Raw genomic sequence first — 20,335 nt, forward strand, 5'->3', positions numbered from 1 at the left:
CCCCGGAGCCTCCAGCGAGGCCATCGCCACCGTAGCTGCGTCGGCGAGCTAACTTGAGATGGAAGAAAAGGGCAAAAGCCCTAATCGCCTCCAAAATCGCACCCTTAGAAAAACGCACCGTTTCAAGCTTTTTAACACCACTGCATTATTACACATAAACAGGCATATACTGATATACCGTTGCACAATTTATCATAGTTATTGTTTTATTTATGTATTGAATTACAATACTGCTACAAAGCTTTTTTTTAATCTAAAGAGTGGTGACCTAAGAGCCACCGGGTAATATGTCCCGGAGATATCTCAATTGTATCTCCATGATTAACACCGTTCACCAGAATATGTCACTGACTGTGGATAACGAAATCCCCTTCTTGAGGCAGATTTAACTGATGCGTTTGCTGAATCTTAACCAACTCTTTCCTCAGTGTTTCTACGTTTGCCCTCAGGTTCACATCCACCAAAATCTCACTCTCTGCTTTACTCTCTCCAGAATATGGCAACATAAATACTGGAACGTTAATGATCTCTTTGATTGAGTTTGATGATGGAGATTTCTTGGTTTGAAGTACTTGAGCTGTGACAATCAAATTTGATCATTGATGATATGTTCTGTTGAGTTTGACTGTGAAAATTGCTCGGGTTGAATCACTTGCTCGTTGTTCCTTACCGTTGATGATTTTTTCAATAGTCACGGGGCAAAAAGCTAGATTTTTCGTGAAGTTTTCATTTTCAAAGACAAGTCTTGACCGTAAATAATGCCTCCAATTTAGCTTGACGGTAAATGGAGATTGCTTGGCTTTATGACGTTTTTTATCAACCGGTCGGCAGGCTGTGTTAGTTCTTTTTGGGTACTCGGTTTGGTTTTGCTTTATTTAGTAAATTCATCTTAGATCCAAGCCTAAATTTTATATTTTGTCAATCTCAAAAGTCAAAAGTAAAACCTTTCATTATTTTGTAAACTCATCTATGTAACATATCTCTTCATTTCACTATTTGCTTCAATCAAAATAAGAGCGATCTATATGATTATTGATTCTGCACAGAATCTCAAATATTGTATACTAGATAAGGATCCTTATATATGCGAGTTTATAGTTAATTATTTTAACCGTAATAACACTATAAACAAAAACTAAAAATCAGATCATTTGTGAAATAATTAATATCAAATTATCAAACTGTTTATATAGAAATGAAAAATAAATTTTTTTTAAAAATTAGTAATTCATTCTTTAGTCTTATTATTCTAAATGTGAAAACTAAAACAAAAAAAATTCTTTTATTAACTTATTTTTTAGAATAAAATTAAGTTTTCTATTTTTTGTTTTTTGTTTAATTATTTTTTATGATTAATACTAGATAAGTATATGCATATATGCAGATTTGTACCATAATATTTTATAAATTATATAAAATGTATAACGTGTTTTATAAACCATAAACCATAAAAAATATTCTACGTGTTTATGGTTTGTACTATTATATTTTATAAACCATAAACACGTATTCTAAGCACTTGCATATATGCAAGTTTGTACTATAATATTTTATAAACTATAAAAAAATATTCTACGTGTTTATGATTTATAAAACATATATTTTAAGCACCTACATATATGCACATTTGTACTATAATATTTTATAAACCATAGAAAATGTTCTATATGTTTATGGGTTATAAATCATGTATTCCAAAATACGTGTTTATTTGTTCTCAGATCATGAGCGGAGTCGAGGAGTCGTATGTTTTCTTTATGATTTCTGCAGGAGATCTGGTGATTTTTGCGAGACATATGGTGATTTCTGAAATTTGGTGATTGATGCATTTAAGGTTAAGGCTCAGACACTAAACGTTTATGAGAAGTTCAATTACTTAGTTAAACCAGTTGGGAAAATCTAGAAGCTGGATACGAAAGATGAGAAAAACCACTACTTCAGATATGAATCTAAAGTCGTGCCGAATTCGGAAAAGGTATAAAAATAAAAAGAATACAATGAACAAAAAATTAATAATATCATCGTCCTAATTTCGTACAAAACTAATAATAACTTACATCATGTATCCAACAATAAATAAAAATGATAGTAAACAACAAAAGTTTATTAAACACACAAAATTTTCTCTCATTCATTTTTACAAACTCACTAATCAAACTTTCAAAACCAAACTTTTAACCAGATCTCTTTTGATCGATTAAATAGTCAAATCACTCAATCTCTCTTGTTACATATTCGAATGAAGTTAATACTTTATCAATTTCCACTAAAATCATTTGATCATTTCCATTCACAAAACTACCATACATATCTAAAAATTCAAAACATACTTTCTAAAACTTGATAAATTAGCCAATTATTTGAGATTGTTTATTAATTTAATCTAAGTTACAAATAAAACAAAATCTAATATTAGATGAAAGAAATTTATAACTAATATAAATATTTAACAAAATTAACAAATTGAAAATGTAATTGTTATGGCAAAAAAATGCACAAGTTTTCAAAACTTTAGCGATAGTTGAAAATGGTGAATTAATAAATTTAAAACTTAATTTATCTAATTGATTAGGCGTTCATATGAGACAATTTTATCCTAATTTTTGTTCTATTGATACCCTAATTTTTGTTCTATTGATACTGTAAAAATTAAAAGTTAGTAATTAATCAAATAAAACATTCACAAATTTATTAGAAAATGGGCCGAAGACCAATGTTTTATTTCTATACCCATAGGCGCGACCTGGGTACTTCACATTGGTCATCAAACATAAGCTTCAACCTTGAAAATGTGTGAAATACTATTTATGATACACATAATGTATTTGCACACGCACACATTGTGTAAGATAGAATCTCAGAACCAAAATCCTTTTTTGTTTTTTGTTTTTCACTCATTCGAATTGCCTGCCATGCCGACTAGCTGGAGCATATTGCGATCTTCTTAAAACCTGTCAAGAACAGTGCCTTTCATGGCGTTTGATTGAGTGTCTAGTTCCTTTGAGGCCTGAAACCCCAGCATTCTATCACTTCTGGCTGTGTTCAGCTTGTCTTGGAGAGACTCGGGCTACCAAATGTCGTGCAGGAAAACGAGTGGCCTTGATCGAAGCCTGCGGATATAAACAGACCAAAGTGATGGACTTTTCCTCCAAATCCTCTGCCGTTTGGAATGTTCTCCGATGTGAAATTGGTCGCACACAGCCCATGTTTTTACATATGTTAGAATATGCATCTAATCACATTCTCACATATAGTAGTAACAGAGTGTCTGTAGAGGCATACCCATTGAATGTCGGTGTTTGCTCCAGTTGGTCTAAAAATAGATGCGTTAGGGTTTAACTGGAAAAGAAAAGACTTCATGTCTCTGTAGAAATCACTGTATCTCTCCCAAGGTTGAGAGACGTATCCTCCATACAGACAACCTTCTCTATCTTTGATGATTAAAACCGACGCAGACATACCAGTGTGTCTGCAAGATATTACATTAGGAATCCAAAGAAAAAAAGTTTTGTCTTGATTCTACTCAGTCAAGAGGATGTAAGGTAGATCATGTTATGGTTACAGTTGCAAAACACTCACGATGTGTGTCCGAGGAATGTGTTAAAGCTTTGACCGTGTAAGGAACTGTGATACAGCAGTTTCCACTCTGCAAGCTCGTGGTGAGGAAGAGCTCCTCCGATATGCCAAGGGTATATTTGAATCCAAACTATCCTCATAAACCAGATGCGGGACTTGATATCCCGGTGGTCTCGCTATACGAGGAATAAAGAAATGTTACCATCTTGTCAACAAGAAATGTGTTAAGACGGGAGAAAGCTAAAAAAATAATAAACCTGGACCCGGGGGCATAAGCAGGCTTCCGAGAAACTTTTTGATAGTTGGAACGTGTGAGCATCAGCTTCTGAAATCCTCAAAAGACATTCCTTTATTAGAAGCATCATCGGATTTCGAGAAAGAAGCGGCATTGAGGAGTGAATCCACCATCTCACTGTAATCACTTGATTCCACATCAGAGCTCTTAGTGGAGAACACACTCTTGAAGATCACCACCAAGACCAACTCTAAATCGGACTGAAAAGACATATTAGAATGTCAGAAACAGCAGAATAGCCATCTGACCTGAGAATTTGTTGAGTTATTAACTGGATGAAGAGACCCAATAATGGACATATAACAGACAGATAATTAAGCTTGATCACCTAAAAGCAACTTGAATCCACAAGAAAATCTCTTAAGAGCCTCGATCGATTACCTTGTCAAGACCCCATTGCCATTCACATCCAAGGTCTGGTAAATAAACTCAGCAATCTCTTCATCGGTTCCTTTTTCGTAAGTTGCCTGAAAAGCAACAAGACTTATGCTCAACACAGTAATCTCTGAATCGAAACCTGAAGACGAGTGTGATCAGAGTTGCGGAAAGGAGAGACGAAGACCTGAAGACGAGTGTTGTCGAAGATCTTTCCCTGTTCGATATTCAAGATTTACAACATTCTTAACCTGTGATCACCAATGAATTACCAGTCATCTGATCAAATGCTTCAAACTTTGCAGAAGAAACACACCACAGGATTAACAGATGAAGTCATAAAACACATTTTGAAGGAAGAAAACGTATTCTCCCTTCATTAAACCAAGAACCGTATCGATCGACTTGTCATCATAGAGTTTCCTCTCAAGCGTCTCATGGATTGTCCCACGTTTTTGAAATTTTCAATCTTCCTACCTCCTGAACATGAGCAACCACACTTAAAAGGATTGGACACAAGTGAAGATGTCCCATAAGCACAGAATGTGAATACACTGAACTGTTCACCTGTCTCAGTTGCAACACCTTCGTAAAAGCTAAGCAGACAGATAAGTTTCACCGCATTCAACCAAAAGATAAGCATAATGTAAACACTTTGAACAATTACGAATTTTCCGGAATGTTACAGGACAAGATCACTTTCCGGTTAAGAAAGTCGAACAATAAGCTCTTCTACAATATAACATTGAACCATAATCTCTCCCATTCATGAGAGTTAACGGAAGAAACCATTTAAGACGATAAAATGCAATTTAGAGAGATTGGATTTGTCTTTAGATAAGAGAAAGAAAGAAGCAAACATAGGTCAAGACCCCAAAACACAAACCACGAGACATTTTTAGAGAAACTGAAAAGAGTAATGACTTAGAACATAGCATGAAGAAGATTTAGAAACCACCACGAAGACGGAGGACCAAGTGAAGAGTCGACTCTTTCTGAATGTTGTAATCAGCAAGTGTGCGACCATCCTCGAGCTGTTTACCAGCGAAGATGAGACGCTGCTGATCTGGGGGGATGCCTTCTTTGTCTTGGATCTTGGCCTTCACGTTGTCAATGGTGTCGGAGCTCTCAACCTCCAAAGTGATGGTCTTCCCGGTCAAGGTCTTGACGAAAATCTGCATACCACCACGAAGACGGAGGACCAAGTGAAGTGTCGACTCCTTCTGAATGTTGTAATCGGCCAATGTGCGACCATCCTCAAGCTGCTTTCCAGCGAAGATGAGACGCTGCTGATCTGGGGGGATGCCTTCCTTGTCCTGGATCTTGGCCTTCACGTTGTCAATAGTGTCAGAGCTCTCGACTTCAAGGGTGATTGTCTTGCCGGTGAGAGTCTTCACAAAGATTTGCATACCACCACGAAGACGCAAAACCAAGTGAAGTGTTGACTCCTTCTGGATATTGTAATCGGCCAAGGTGCGTCCATCCTCAAGCTGCTTGCCGGCGAAGATCAACCTTTGCTGGTCCGGTGGGATACCTTCCTTGTCTTGAATTTTGGCTTTCACGTTGTCGATGGTGTCAGAGCTCTCGACCTCCAAAGTGATGGTTTTTCCGGTCAAAGTTTTCACGAAGATTTGCATACCACCACGGAGCCTGAGCACTAGATGAAGGGTCGACTCCTTCTGGATGTTGTAGTCCGCAAGAGTACGGCCATCTTCGAGCTGCTTTCCGGCGAAGATCAACCTCTGCTGGTCTGGTGGGATTCCCTCCTTGTCTTGGATCTTAGCCTTCACGTTGTCGATGGTGTCAGAACTCTCGACCTCCAAAGTGATCGTCTTTCCCGTTAGGGTTTTGACGAAGATCTGCATACCACCACGGAGCCTGAGGACCAAGTGAAGGGTGGATTCCTTCTGGATGTTGTAATCGGCCAAAGTCCGGCCGTCTTCCAACTGCTTTCCGGCGAAGATAAGCCTCTGCTGATCCGGAGGAATTCCTTCCTTATCCTGGATTTTGGCTTTAACGTTATCGATGGTGTCAGAGCTTTCCACCTCGAGGGTGATAGTCTTGCCGGTGAGAGTCTTAACAAAGATCTGCATCTGAAATTCAGAGAAGCCAAAATCAACAACCTAATTATGAAAGCAAACCCAGACCTATTCAGAGAAATCGCTTCAATATCAAAATCCGATCGTGCAAACACGAATCAGAATAAAAATCATAGATCGACGCATATGAACACAAATCTAGGAATAACACGAACCCTAATCGAAAATCAAGAGAGGATCTATAACCGAATCAAATCGGATTCAGAATCAAATCGAATTCAGAGCAAAGAAAGTGAATCAACTACGATCGAACGAAACACGTAATCGAAGATCAAGGAGGATCTATAACCGAATCGAATACAGAATCAAATCGAATCCAGAGCAGAGAAAGTTGCTGCGATCGAACGAAACACGTAATCGAGGAAGGAGCACGGAATTTACCTTGATCGTAAATCGCTATTAAGAAAAGAGAATTGGTGAGATTGATTTTTGATATTTGGAAATCGAATTGTGAAGAAGAAGAGGTCTTAGAGGATTGATTTATAGTAAAGGCCGAGGACGACTAGGTCACGAGAAAGGTAAGGCGGTGAAGCGATAAGCAATTAAAAATAGACACGTGTATTCGGCGTTGTTTACACGCAACCTTCGCTTGCTTAATAATATTGCCTAAAATTTTAGGTCAGGAAAAGTATCTGTGCTTCGAGTTGATAACTACGACCCGTGTGCCGTCTGCGACCTCTTTTAACGCCGTCTCTTACGAACGCGTCGACAAACAAAATTTCTCAACGGCCGTAACAGAAGCCGACGTTATGATTTAACGATCGTTATGATCGATGCTATTATCTTTCTATTTTTTTAATCAACGGTGGTGCTTAAAATGCCAACATTGAATTTTGGGTCCCACTTTACTTTTTTTTGTGGTGAATTGTTTTGTTTTGGGACGATAATTGATGTCCTTTTCTTTTTTTGTTAGTTGATTCTTCTTTTATGCAAGTTGGCTTTTTTTTAGTTATTAACTTTTATTTTATAGTAGAGAATATATTTTCCCGGAAAAGATAACCAACTTCTTGGAAATTTTAAAGCGATTGGACATTTGCATGATTGTATTTGTCCCTTCCGGAGACATCCCATTATTCCCATTAAAAAAAAAGGATATTTGCATGTTTTGCATCCGATAATGATTTCCTTTATCAAGTTCATAAACGGTCTAAAAGAAAATGGACCTCGTTTGGGCCTCTAACCAATATTTTAAGCGTGTTGACACAAAACAGCCGCGAAAAAGTTAAAAATAATGACCGGGCCCATTAACCCGAAAAGTTGACCCGGCTCTGTTCTTCCCCTATTTCGATTCTCACTCTTTTTGGCCTGTGTGATTCATCTCTCTCAGGCGTACTCTTCTTCGTTTTTTTCTTTCTGTTATGGTTTTTCGTCTCGATGTTAATTAGATGACATTTCATTCTGAAGTTTCCGTTTCACCTCATTTTCTGTGGTTGTTTGAGAAATCGAATTGGTTGTAAAATGTTTTAACTCTGCGTAAGCACAACCATAAGCCATCATGATTGAGATTCTTCTTCGGCTCTTCTGTTCTGATGCTACTAAACTTATTAAGACACATTGTTTGTCGTTTTTTTTGAGATTCTTCTTCGGCTCTTCTGTTCTGATGCTACTAAACTTATTAAGACACATTGTTTGTCGTTTTTTTTGATAAGATCTTCTCTTTTCCTTCAGTCTATGAAAGATATGATTTTGAAGTACTTGCATTGATGTCGCAGGAGATTTCTAGATTGTTTCTCCATTGACACCACACAGACACTCAATGTGTCTGGAAGTGAGTTCTCTAGCTCATAATGGCTAATATTCTCTGTGGCTATGCTGTTTTTTTGCTTGTAGATTTTCAAATTGTTGTTTGCTGCAATCAATGTTTGAGCTCAGCGTATTTTCAATGTATGTGCTAAGTCATTAAATCTTGCAAGGCAGATTTGGATAAACGGATACTTGAGCTACCATTACTGTCAACAAAGTTTGAACATTTGTGCAAAACATTTGATCTTGTAGGACTAGTAGTAAACACGCTTGTGTAGGTGGTTAGGTGATTAACAGATGCTCGAGCTAAAATTACTATCTTTTGATGTAAAACGTTTGATCATTGATAAATTTCATCTTTATCACCTGATCGGAAGGCTTTTTTTTTTTCTGGCGAATGCACGAAGCCCAATGTGAAACTTGATCCTTGCTTTCGACAAGAAGTCAAATTTCCCAGTTTCAGCTCAACTTCCTGATCGGTTATCCCAACATTTTGCAGAAACGGAAAACAAAAAGTTTGGAGAAAGCAAGAAACTTTTTGAAAGAATGAAAGCTACAAGGAAAGAGGAGAAACAGCAAATACTCTAAAACAACTAGAGTCTTCCAAGTCAAACTGTCACTTTGACTTTTCTTCTATTCTCATTTGCCATTTCCCTCTTCCACGTTTGTAACGTTCTTCTTCCTCTGTCTCTCATAGACCCTTCCTTGGAACCTATCACTCACCTTTACAGGCGATTCTTGAAGGTTAACTATCTCTTTGACTGTGTTTAACGGTGAAGATTCTTTGGTTTGACGCTCTTGATCATTTTTCTCGTTGCTCCTCCCCTTCGCTGGCGAATCTTGAAGTTTAACGATATCTTTGAATGAGTTTGACAGTGGAGATTGCTCGCTTTGAAGCTTTTGAGCCGTCACAGGCAAATCTTGATCGTTGATGATCTGTTCTGCTGACTTTAACGGTGGAGATTTCTCGGTTTGAAGCATTTGGTTACTGTTCTTCTTGCCTCCCACCGTCACCGGCGGGATTTCATCGCCGTAAAAGCGTTGAATGTTCAAGAAATGCTCGGTGGTCAAAGGCAAATCCTGACCGTAGATGAGTCTCCAACTGAGTTTGACAATGATACTGGAGATTGCTTGATTTGAAGCACTTGATCGGTGTTGTGATTAGCGTTACGGAGAGGAGTGACGAAGACCTTAAGATGAGAGTTATATTGAAGATCTTGCATTTTTTGATATCATGATCGTCTTGAAGAGGACAATCGCCTTGGAAGAAAAGGGTTTGTTTGGAAACAGGGATACGTTGATACTTCTCGATCTTCTTTTTGACAAAGACTGTATCAAAGTAACCCACTTCAATGGAGAACGTTGAGCCATTCTCAGTCTCGAAGAACAGATCCATAATTGTTATCAATGGTGTTTCAAGATTCATGGAAACTGGTGAAGAAGAGAGTGAAGAGAGTTTTGATATGTTGTAACGAAAGTTTCGTCTTTTTAATTCACGTATCAAATGGGCCTGGCTCAATTTTACCTGATCTTGGTTACGTGTTTCTTAAGTAAAAGAAAGCCTCATAACCCTTGAATAGCTTTTCAAACCAAAATGATCCAAATTTTGTGTGCTATTCAACCTCAAATTGTGTTTAAGACATTTTTATGAACGCCGCATTTAAATTTGTGTTCTTCCCCGATTTAAAAGTTTTAAGCTTGATTCATCTTTTCTCAGACGATATCGGATATCCTATCAAAGCAATTATTCGGATAGACTAGACAAGACGTATAGATTTTTGATGTTTGTTACTGGCGAGAAAAGTAGCATTTTCAAACATATATGGATATTGCAGTTTGCAACTTAGTAACATGTACGTGAGCTCAAAACCAAACTTTTTATAGAAGCCTGCTTATGAATTTATGCTTATGAGAAATAAGGGACGAAGTCATTAGATTCAATCTTCTAGATACTCACAAATAGCTTCATTACTTTTCTTGTGCCTCTCTATCACCTGGATTGTTCTTCAAGAACTGATCTGAATCGAAACCTACTAGTCCACGGAACGGAGCCTGGTCATTCAAAAAAGCAAGTCTATTACTCGTTCCATATAGATAATGATTCGATCACTTGTGTGTCATTCCTCTTTGAGATTCTTGCTTCTGCACTCTGCCAAAGATCTGTGTTTTCTTGTAATGCACGCAACACGCCAGCTTTTTTAGCTCATTGATCGGAAAGTTTATTTGAAGACTGTACATAGCTCAAGCTGAAGCTTAATCGTTGCTTTCGACAAGAGGTTAGGCAATAACAACAAGTTATTCAAATGTCATCTTATTGGTACGTAATTCCATGTCTTAGATATTGCTAAATATATTTGCATAACTAGAGGTCTGAAAACAAGACAATTTGACTAAGTATTTCAAGAAAGACTGAAAATCTATAAATAAGGAAGATGTTTCAGAGAGTTATGCTGGATAAAGAGCCACCAGAAACACTTCCATTGAAAATCTCAATAGTATCGCCACGGTGCCACCGGAATGACCAGTCATCGTCCATTACATTCTGTTTGTGTATAAAGAAATAACCTTCTTGAGGCAGACTTACCTGAAACCTCTGTTGAATCTTAGCCAGCTCTTTCCTCAGCTCTCCTACGTTATCACTCGCGTTCACCTCCACAGGAATCTTCCTTGTCCCGCATTTAGGGAGCACCATTACTCTCAGCTTCTTTGGATTGCTGTTGTTGTTGCTCACAGCCATCGTCACAGTCGAATCTCTATGACCGGTGATGATCTGTTCTGTTGTGTTTTGCGGTGGAGATTGTTGCTCTGTTTTGAACACTTGGTTGATGTGGTTTTGGTCGTTGTTGTTACCAGGAGAAGAGATGAAGAGCTGGAGACGAGAGTTGTGGAGAATCTGACATTGTTCGATGTCAAGATCGTCTTGAAGAACATTGCCTTGGAAGAAAAGGGTTTGTTTGGACACAGGGATACGTTGATAGTTCTCGATCTTAATTTTGTTTGATCTCTAACACTGTCTCCCAGTAACCCAGTTCAATGCAGAACGTTGAGCCTCTTTGAGTCTCGAAGAACACATCCATACTTATATCAATGGTCTTTCCAGATCACTGGAGTCTGTTGAAGAAGAAAGTTACATTTTGATGTCAACTTCGGACCTTTTTTGTAACGAAAATTTCCTCATAATGTGACTGACTTATTTCCATGGATTCCTAATCCTTTTTCATTATTTTTGCTTTTCTTTTTCCCTTCCTTACTCAATTTACTATTTTTGAAATTAATATCTTCTTCTTTTTTTTTGTTCTCTTTTACATCATTAGTAAAAGTTTTTTTTTTTAATAGAACAGAAAAATGTTCAGTCTTGAAAATGTAACCAAAAATATTATTGGATAGGAATCGTAACAGTAACATGATGCAAATCTAGGTTCGAATTTTAGTCTTTTAGATAGCTTTTTCGTTTAGATCATAATCATATCATACGAAGTTTTTTCTTTTAAAATAATTTTATTAATCTTTGACGTGTTTCTATTTATATAAATCATATCTAACTCTTATTTTTATAGTGATCCAAGGTTAAGAGTCAATAATCCTTATGACCTCATATGCGTGTGACCAAAAAAAAGAAAGATTGAAACTAGAACTAAGACATTATGTTTTTGTTTAAATCAAATGATAACAGCTTCAATAAGTTGTATTCACAGACTTTATAAGATTCTCTTAAAAAAAAAAAAAAGAGCTTCCAATGCAATGTGTTCACTTTACGTAATCCGATTCCTTTCTTCTCCAAACACTTCAAGAACTATTACCTTTTCTTCTTCTTCTTCATACATAATCCCTACACTCCAAACTTTCTTCCTCAAAACATCCTACACGGACCCAAAAAAAATCATTCAAAGCACAAAAATGTCACCGGACAGGGCAGCTATCCCGATCCGAGCCAGTCCTCGGGCTCAAACCCAACCCATGAAGCGTCACCATTCGGCTAGCTACTACGTTCACCGAGTCAAAGAAAGTCTCTCAACACGAATATCTAAATTCATCTGCGCAATGTTTCTCTTGGTTCTTTTCTTTGTAGGCATCATTGCTTTCATACTCTGGCTCAGTTTACGCCCTCATCGACCTCGTTTCCACATCCAAGACTTCGTTGTCCAAGGTCTTGACCAGCCTGCCGGTTTCGAGAACGCAAGAATTGCTTTCAACGTAACCATACTTAACCCAAACCAACACATGGGTGTTTACTTTGATTCCATGGACGGTTTCATTTACTACAAAGATCAACGGGTCGGGTCAAGCCCGTTGCTAAACCCGTTTTTTCAGCAGCCGACTAACACGACAATTGTGACCGGTACGCTTACGGGAGCTTCGTTAACGGTTAATAGTAACCGTTGGACAGAGTTTACTAATGATCGTGGTCGAGGCACGGTGGCTTTTAGACTCGAGATAGTTTCGATTATTCGGTTTAAATTGTCTAAGTGGATCAGTAAGCACCACAGGATGCATGCTAACTGCGATATCGTTGTTGGTCGAGACGGTTTGATCTTGCCCAAGCTTAACCATAAACGGTGTCCGGTTTACTTCACTTAGATTGATTTGTTGGTTTTTCTGTTTTCTGTTTTGTATTTTTTACTTTTTTCTTTTTTCTTCTTTTGATTGATTTTGGTTTCTTTAGGTTTTGTAATTTGGATTTGAGAGTTTGGTTTTTTTTCTTTTTCTCATCAAATGTATGATCTTTTGAGTTTAATATATATAAATATTAAGATAACATAAGATACAAATTTTGTAAAAGTAAAAAAATTCAAAGCAATTGGCAGAGTCTTGAACCTAAAATGACCCTCGGATTTGGAAATTTCTTGAGTTTGGTTAATATAATAAGTTATGGTTTCCTCTTGCTCGAAATATTAGCTTCAACAGTCTTCTCTCTCCATTAATGAATTGGGACAGTTTTGTATGAATAAACAATGTATTTCAGAAGCAAAAGCAGAGTCCTGCTCTGTTTCTGCTCTGTTTTAATCAGGTTCAGGTTCTTGTTTCGACTAATTCAAGAAGAAATACCGAAGCCAACTTTGGATCGATGAATGTTATAAGGAATTTTTCAATGAAATATTATGTTAGCTTGCCCCAATCAATGCATATATTTGCTTTTATTTCCACACGATTTCCTATCCTCACATTTAAAGCCTAAGGAGAGCAAGAAACAAAACATTCAAAGAAAGATATACGAAGAAGAAATGTGTGATAGTTATTCAGATTCAAGAAAGCAATGTAGGTCTGCTTCCTTGAGAACTTCTTCATCATGTTTCCATGGTCATCCACGTAAAATTCAAGATGCTGAACAGTCAAGGACCAATTCCTAATCAATCCCTTTAGAAATACTCCCAATTCTCAGACAATAAACAAAGAAGCGTAGAATATGACCCTTATGTTAAAAGCATATCGAGTAAAACTCAGAAGCCAAAAGTATGTGAAACAGAACAAGAAGTGTTATAGTTAAGACCTATAAAGAATATGTAGCTTCTGGATTTTAGTCACATAACTGATGAAGCTCTGAAAAAGAACTGTAGGTCAATTCCTCATACAACATTGCTTAGATAGCAAATTTGGCTCCACAACCAAATGGAAAGCAAAAGATCACGAAACAAATATTCATATGAACTAAAGAGAGCTTGATATAGAAAATAAAACTATGTCAAAACCACAATCAGAAATCACAAACCTCTCAAACAATTGCTGGTGTTATACAAATGAGAGATAAACTAATACCACCAGACTTCAACCGTAGCTAAGGCGAGAATCGAGGAGTTTTGTGGAAGTTTGTCTTCGAGGTATTCCAATCTCACAGGCATTAACTCTAGCAGCAAAGCGAAGAGAGCACAGGGATTCTCCAGTCGACGATGGATCAGGTGAAATGTTCACAAACATTAAGGTCTTTGAGTCCCCTCCTAAACAAGGCTGTTCAAAAATGAATCTCCTTTATTAGAATGATCCCGATAGGTTCAGTATGTGCAGATCATTCACCGTGATTTGCTATATTTATACATATACGAAATCTAACCTGGAGCAGATATGTTAACTTCGAGTTTCTGAAAGGAACATGATCTTTATCTTTCTTTGCCAATGCAAATATCACATCACTCAAAGCAGACAAGCTTTTGTTAATCGCCTGGTGAAGTAAAGAACGAGGATTAGAGGGTGAGTGCAAAAACTCCATGGGAATAGCTTGAAAGAGTGTAAAAATTTAAAGCAGAAACCTGTGTCTCCTTTAACCGCTCTCCTGTTGCCCCGCTTCTTGAGAGTCGCTCACTTCCAGCAAGGTCAATAAGGTTAAGAACACCTTGTACCTGCTGTTCAGTGCTCTGAAACAGGAGTGTGTCGATGTTTCAGAAAAATAAATTAAAGGGAAAAATAAAATCTATGACACAAAACAAAAAACAACCCGACATGCTAAGATATTAACCTGATTAAAACCAGAAATCCGAAGAGTAAACACGAAATGGCTCCTTGATGATTGCTCATTCATATGAGTCTTACCAACCGACCTGAAAATTTGAGAGTTGACGATGCTTTAGCTTTGTAAATTGTTGTAACAGAACAATACAGACAACAGTGAAACACTATTCTCAAAAGCCAGGCCATTTTATGCTACCATATATGCCTCGGATATGCCTAGCAATTACCTAAACCACAGAAAGTAGTTCAAATACTTTATCTACTAATGCAACACTTGAATGTAGGATACGAAGAAGAAAAAAGAAAAAGAAAAACAGATCCCACAAATCAAGACAAACCTGCTCTGAGCAGCCTGCTGCAAGAGAGAGGAAATTTGTCCAATGCTGCAAACATCTACAATCGTCAGGTCAGTGACATGAGTGTGTCCATTCGCATCATGTGTGATTGTATACTGTCTTCCAGAGGTGCTACTGTCTGCTCGTACAGACTCTATAGCAATTGTCCGGTTTGTAGTAAGCAAGTCCCTGATGGACTCGTTGTAGATCTCTAACATTGAGACCTACAAATGAACTTAAATAAAAAAAATGCTAGCAGTGAAGCATTCAACAGATGTTAGAACATTCTGGGAGTATTATGTACCTGCATCTTGTATTTCCAGCCTTGTGCACTAAGTGACTGACTGGTTTTAAATATTTGTTCAAGTGATCGAGGAATCAGTCCTTTCTGTTCTGGAGCTTCAGGCCTGCCCATCATGGTATAGGTTTTGCCAGAACCTGTCTGACCGTATGCAAAAATACAAACCTGTGGCCAAAAAGATTTAATAAAGGTGCAATGACAAAAGAATCAGTCAGAGTTTTCTGCCTAACAAAAGCTTATAATAAATTTAACAGCTACAACAACATAAGCACAATAGCCATGATTCAGGTACTTGCATCTAACAAGGGTTTACATGTTAGGCATCTACAAGATAGTCAAAATAAGGAAGAGAATTCACCTTATAGCCATCCAATGCGCTCTGTACAAGTTGAGATATTTCATAGAATACTTCCTCCTGAGAAGCTCCGTGGTCGAACACCTTGTCAAAGGTGAAAGGATGTTTGTTACCTGAGAACACAAATAGAGAAGGCAGGAAAAAACGAATCAATGTCTGGGACGGGCATAATTATCCTAGTTGAGCGAAGTAAATAAGGTCAGTCATTGAACATACCACTTTGGACCACATCAATGCCTCTCCCAAGAGATTCAGTTGAGGTAGGATAGGCAATAACGCTGGATTCTTGGCGTCCTCCATCATCTGGTAGCAATGGGCGCACTCGGCAGAACACGCGTATGTTACCTTTTAGTTCCTGAAATAAAATATTTGCTTAGCGCTCATAAAGACAGCCGTTCGAACTTAAATTGTTGCCAAAAAAAAGATAAGTTCTTACAAGAATGGTGTTATGAAGCTTCTTCCGTAACACCTCTCCTTCAAAAAGTTGATGCTCGGTGTCTGCAAGGCGGTCTTGCAGTTCTTGCATACGTTGTTTTTGCTCCTCAAATTCTGTCATAGTATGTGACATAGATGCATCTACCATCTGTCGAAAGCAAAAAAAAACAAGTCAGTGTAAAGCCACAAAATCAGCGTATCTGAAAGATTGCTAACCAATCCAATGTATAATTGAGCACATCATTACCTTTAGCTTTTCTTTAGCAAAAGCTAATTCCTGCTCCAACATTTTTATACGCTCCTTTTGCAAGGAACACGTTTCCTGCAGCATGATATTGGTACTTTCAGACAACTGAATATAAGACAAAGATGCAAAAGTTCTACTTTGAACTAACCTCCAACGACCCTGATTTTGCTATCAAAATGTCCAATTCGTGAGATGACTTTCCAACACTCTCCTTATACTTCAGTATCTCATCAGCCAGATTTTTTGACTGGATAGTCTGACGGTCACGATCATCTCGAACTTGTTGGAGTTCACTCCGCAAGTTCTTGATTTCCATAAGCAATGACTCCTTTTCTTTTACTGCTTCATCTTGTGAAACCTTGATCACAGAAGGGAAGAGAAAACTTAACAAACAGTGAAATTACTAACAAATTGAGGCATGTAAGAATCACGTGTGTAGTAGATTAGGGATTTTTACTCGGCTCAATGCTAGTTGTTCTTGTAGTGATTTACTGTGACCCCTTAGTGTAGTCAGGTTCTCCAGTATACTTGACTTTTCTTTTTCAGCACGAGTGTATGCCTCTCGAACTGCTTCAAGATCAGTCTGGAGTTTGGTGTTGTATTGTTGCAAACTTGTGTTGTATTCTTGAAGCCTTGTGTTAATATCTTTAAGGGACATCTCCTGAACATCAGAACAACCAATTTAAGAGAAGATTATGCCAATATCTAAAAGGAGTTACATAATATGAAACACAGTGACGGAAAAGAAATCTGGTGTACCTTCTGGTTGGAAGCCATGATCTCTTCATTCGCTTTCTCAAGCTTTTCTCGGAGAGAATCCTGAAGCTTTTCAGCTGCAACTCTACATTGGCTTTCTCTTCTGTGATTTTCAATTGCATCCTAGTAGTCAAAACAAATAAAGATAAAACGAAACTTGATAAAAGACTCTTTGGGAGATAAGCTGCGCAATGATAAAAGATTTTCTGAGGTTCTTACCAACTTACTCAACTCCTCCTTTGAGAACTTCTCCTGTAGTGAAGCTATCTTCTCCTTCATCTCTGCTATAATTGCTTGTAGCTCTTCCTCTTTGGTCTTTGCACCCAACTCTAGAAGTAATTAGGAACCACGTCCACATTCAGTGTACACAAATTGATTTGAAAACAGGACATGCAGGAAACTAAAATCACCTTTATCACTGTATCTTTTCTCTGCAGATTCCAGAGAAGAGCGAAGATTTTCCTTCTCCTGGACATGGGTTTCGTCGACTTGTTGGAACCATCTAACACAAACCTTAAGCCTCCTGATGATATCAGTCATTTGTTCAATCTTACCCTGTAGCACCAAATAAAAAGACATTTTTATCAGTGAAACGGCAAAAGAAGATTTCTCTGAAATCTCGGAGAATGAATCTCGATTCACAAACCTTGGTATCAAACTTTCCAGCTTTTGCTCTCTCGCTAAGCAAAGCCACCACTTCATCTTTCGTGAATTCAACTTTACCACACTCCTCTGTGCTGCCGACATCGCTGTTCGACGTAACATCTAGTTTGTTCACTGTCGAAAGCACTTGTCTTCTTCCAGTGCCTTGCGTTTCCATTTTCCTTCGCTTGTCAAAAGGAATACCGGAGCCAGATTCCTTCTTCTGAAAATGGTTCAGAAACAAACAAACACCCAAAAAACATATCAAAATCAATTACCAGCACAGTTTTTTTTTAATCAAATTTCCTGACATCACAAAAGCAAAATCGCAAGAACCCAGATTCAAATTCAAAAGACGTTGAAGAGAGCTTCATAATTGAATCTAAATCTCATCAAAGAAAAACCCAAAAGGTAGACATTAGTGGAAGACGAAGAGCGAAAAACAGTTTTTTTCTTAAATCAAATTTCCTGACATTACAAAAGCGAAATCGCAAGAACCCACAATCAATTTCAAAAGACGTTGAAGAAGGCTTAATAATTGAATCTAAATCTCATCAACGAAAAACCCAAAAGGTACGACATTAGTGGAAGACGAAGAGCGAAAAATAGGCTTACGGCGTTTGGGCTGCGTGGAGGGCGATTCTGGTTGCGAAGCGGCATCTTCGAGAGAAACAAATCAAAACTTTCGATTGATTCCTTCACCTACTTCTCCTCAATAAGATCAAAATTTTCGAGAATCCTCCGATTGGATTACAAGATTCCGGGAGAAATTAGACCAACAATTCTTCTCGATTCGAGACCGGAAATTAGGGTTTATCCTTTTTTGGTAATTGGGGATTTTATGTTTTTTTGGGTGAGCGATTGAGGAAGGAGAAGGAGGAGGAGCCTGTTATTTCAAATTTTGAAAATAGATCTGGCGGAGTCTTGGAAAATTTGTAACGTTACTCTTGTTTTCGATACTAATGTAATAATTCCATTAATATTTTAAAATAATAAATAGTGTAAAAAGTATAGGCTCCATATGGGCCTATTGACTTTAAACTCGGCCCATCCATGTTAAACTAACCCATATTTTCCTAAATTGTTTATAACATAATCCTAAGAAAACAAAACCAGGGAGAAAAGAAGTGGGATAATGGAAGATGATGTTAAAAAATGGATTATAATATAGATAATGTTATAACATAAATCATATATGGACTCTTATACCGGCCCATTAGGCTCATTAGGGCATTGTACTTAACCTAGATTCCCTATGTACTCTATATATACATTCCAGTGATTAATAAAGTTTTTAAGTTTTCACAACACGTTATCAGCACGATAAGATTCTCTGAGCGAAAAACCCTAATAAATCCGGCCACCACCAAAACCCTAAAAGCAAGTCGAAACTTAAAAGACGCATATCTTCCAAACCGTGAGGAACCGGAAGACGATCTACATATCAAATCGAAGCCCTCGACGAGACGAATCTACTGGTGAAAACCGTTTGTCGATTCAACGTCGGACGCGCCCTCACGTACACTTACAGTACACGACGATCAACCGAAAAAAAAACCAGATCCGAGTTTTTCCTTCTTCAACCAGCAGCTTCTCCAGTTTTGGTGATCAATCCTTGGAATTTGTAGCGGCTAACTGAGGTCTATTAGCTCCCAGTTTCATTAGCCTGTCAGAAATCCAAAGGTGGAAAGCACACCAGCAAATGGAAACCATAGTCGTAGATAGTGGATCCAGCCACACTATCTTAAGAAACAAAAGTTACTTCATAAACCTAACCTATCAAACCGCAAATATTAGCACCATCGCGGGTCCCTCAAACCTTATCGAAGGATATGGCCATGCCTATGTGTTGCTATCAAATGGCACACAACTTGAAATACCAGATGCTCTATATTCTCCTAGTTCGAAGAGAAATCTTCTGAGCTTCAAGGATATAAGACAGAATGGTTTCCACATAGAAACCCAAGGTCAAGGGAACAAAGAATCCCTCCTAGTCACTAAAACCGTAGACGGCCATAAACAAATCCTCGAAACCATACCCGCGCTCTCTACTGGACTTTACCATGCTAAAGTCAGTATGATTGAAGCTAATACCACTCTCAAAGCCCGGTTTACTGATTATACTATTTGGCACGACCGGCTCGGTCATCCCGGTGCAAATATGATGCGTAAACTAATTCAAAACTCTCAAGGGCATACCCTCAAAGAAAACCGAGCTTATCCTCAACACCTCATGTGCACAGCTTGTTCTCAAGGCAAATTGATCACTCGGCCTTCACCAGTTAAAATCTCTAAACAAACACTTCATTTCCTAGAAAGAATCCAGGGCGATATCTGTGGACCTATACATCCATCTTCCGGACCATTCCGGTACTTCATGGTCCTTATAGACGCATCGACCCGTTGGTCATATGTTTGTCTCTTGTCCTCTCGGAACCAAGCCTTCGCTAGGTTCTTGGCCCAAATCATAAAATTGCGGGCCCATTTCCCTGACTTCCCACTAAAGACTATCCGCCTTGACAATGCTGGTGAATTTACCTCACAAGCGTTTAATGACTACTGTATGGCCATGGGGGTAACCGTGGAACATCCTGTAGCACATGTCCATACTCAAAATGGATTGGCTGAATCATTCATTAAACGCATTCAATGGATAGCCCGACCATTACTCATGAGATCAAAGCTCCCGGCCTCAGCATGGGGACATGCAGTATTACATGCTGCTGAACTCATAC

At 38.0% G+C, this 20,335-nt stretch overlaps 4 protein-coding genes and 1 pseudogene across 4 annotated transcripts; 1 reads left to right on the forward strand and 4 right to left on the reverse strand.

Annotated features, from left to right (window-relative positions):
* Window positions 1-2,691: 2,691 nt before the first annotated feature.
* LOC18015281 (TLD domain-containing protein 1) lies at window positions 2,692-4,529 on the reverse strand. The gene is made up of 4 exons (XM_024154722.1): window positions 4,253-4,529; window positions 3,834-4,071; window positions 3,580-3,752; window positions 2,692-3,469 (listed from the first exon to the last, which is right to left on the reverse strand). The coding sequence occupies exons 2-4, from the start codon at window positions 4,008-4,010 to the stop codon at window positions 3,220-3,222; spliced, it is 600 nt and encodes a 199-aa protein (XP_024010490.1). The 5' UTR covers window positions 4,011-4,071; window positions 4,253-4,529; the 3' UTR covers window positions 2,692-3,219.
* Window positions 4,530-4,888: 359 nt separating this feature from the next.
* LOC18015282 (polyubiquitin) lies at window positions 4,889-6,862 on the reverse strand. Its single transcript, XM_006396554.2, has 2 exons — window positions 6,727-6,862; window positions 4,889-6,339 (listed from the first exon to the last, which is right to left on the reverse strand). The coding sequence occupies exon 2, from the start codon at window positions 6,337-6,339 to the stop codon at window positions 5,194-5,196; it is 1,146 nt and encodes a 381-aa protein (XP_006396617.1). The 5' UTR covers window positions 6,727-6,862; the 3' UTR covers window positions 4,889-5,193.
* A 1,865-nt stretch (window positions 6,863-8,727) lies between these two features.
* LOC18014657 lies at window positions 8,728-11,165 on the reverse strand (annotated as a pseudogene).
* An 820-nt stretch (window positions 11,166-11,985) lies between these two features.
* LOC18014287 (NDR1/HIN1-like protein 26) lies at window positions 11,986-12,771 on the forward strand. The gene has a single exon (XM_006396557.2). The coding sequence runs from the start codon at window positions 11,986-11,988 to the stop codon at window positions 12,664-12,666; it is 681 nt and encodes a 226-aa protein (XP_006396620.1). The 3' UTR covers window positions 12,667-12,771.
* A 790-nt stretch (window positions 12,772-13,561) lies between these two features.
* On the reverse strand, window positions 13,562-18,260 carry LOC18014288 (kinesin-like protein KIN-14D). Its single transcript, XM_006396558.2, has 17 exons — window positions 18,216-18,260; window positions 17,605-17,823; window positions 17,369-17,513; window positions 17,178-17,287; window positions 16,962-17,081; window positions 16,660-16,863; window positions 16,351-16,560; window positions 16,203-16,277; window positions 15,957-16,103; window positions 15,737-15,875; window positions 15,524-15,633; window positions 15,169-15,330; window positions 14,868-15,088; window positions 14,537-14,618; window positions 14,331-14,435; window positions 14,135-14,242; window positions 13,562-14,031 (listed from the first exon to the last, which is right to left on the reverse strand). Exons 1-17 carry the CDS (start codon window positions 18,258-18,260, stop codon window positions 13,852-13,854), a joined length of 2,382 nt encoding a protein of 793 aa, XP_006396621.1. The 3' UTR covers window positions 13,562-13,851.
* Window positions 18,261-20,335: the final 2,075 nt, after the last annotated feature.

The sequence above is a fragment of the Eutrema salsugineum genome, unplaced genomic scaffold, assembly GCF_000478725.1.
Source record: "Eutrema salsugineum unplaced genomic scaffold, Eutsalg1_0 scaffold_3, whole genome shotgun sequence".
Classification (NCBI taxonomy): domain Eukaryota; kingdom Viridiplantae; phylum Streptophyta; class Magnoliopsida; order Brassicales; family Brassicaceae; genus Eutrema; species Eutrema salsugineum.

Coding starts and splice junctions, on each gene's coding strand:
- LOC18014288 (XM_006396558.2), bottom strand. CDS start 18,260: ATGCCGCTTCGCAACCAGAATCGCCCTCCACGCAGCCCAAACGCC. Junction 16,278..16,350: donor CAAAATCAGGGTCGTTGGAG/GTTAGTTCAAAG, acceptor ATCATGCTGCAG/GAAACGTGTTCCTTGCAAAA. Junction 16,104..16,202: donor TTGCTAAAGAAAAGCTAAAG/GTAATGATGTGC, acceptor TGCTTTCGACAG/ATGGTAGATGCATCTATGTC.
- LOC18015281 (XM_024154722.1), bottom strand. CDS start 4,010: ATGTGGAATCAAGTGATTACAGTGAGATGGTGGATTCACTCCTCAATG. Junction 3,753..3,833: donor GCTTATGCCCCCGGGTCCAG/GTTTATTATTTT, acceptor TTCCTCGTATAG/CGAGACCACCGGGATATCAA. Junction 3,470..3,579: donor ACATTCCTCGGACACACATC/GTGAGTGTTTTG, acceptor AATATCTTGCAG/ACACACTGGTATGTCTGCGT.
- LOC18015282 (XM_006396554.2), bottom strand. CDS start 6,339: ATGCAGATCTTTGTTAAGACTCTCACCGGCAAGACTATCACCCTCGAG.
- LOC18014287 (XM_006396557.2), top strand. CDS start 11,986: ATGTCACCGGACAGGGCAGCTATCCCGATCCGAGCCAGTCCTCGGGCT.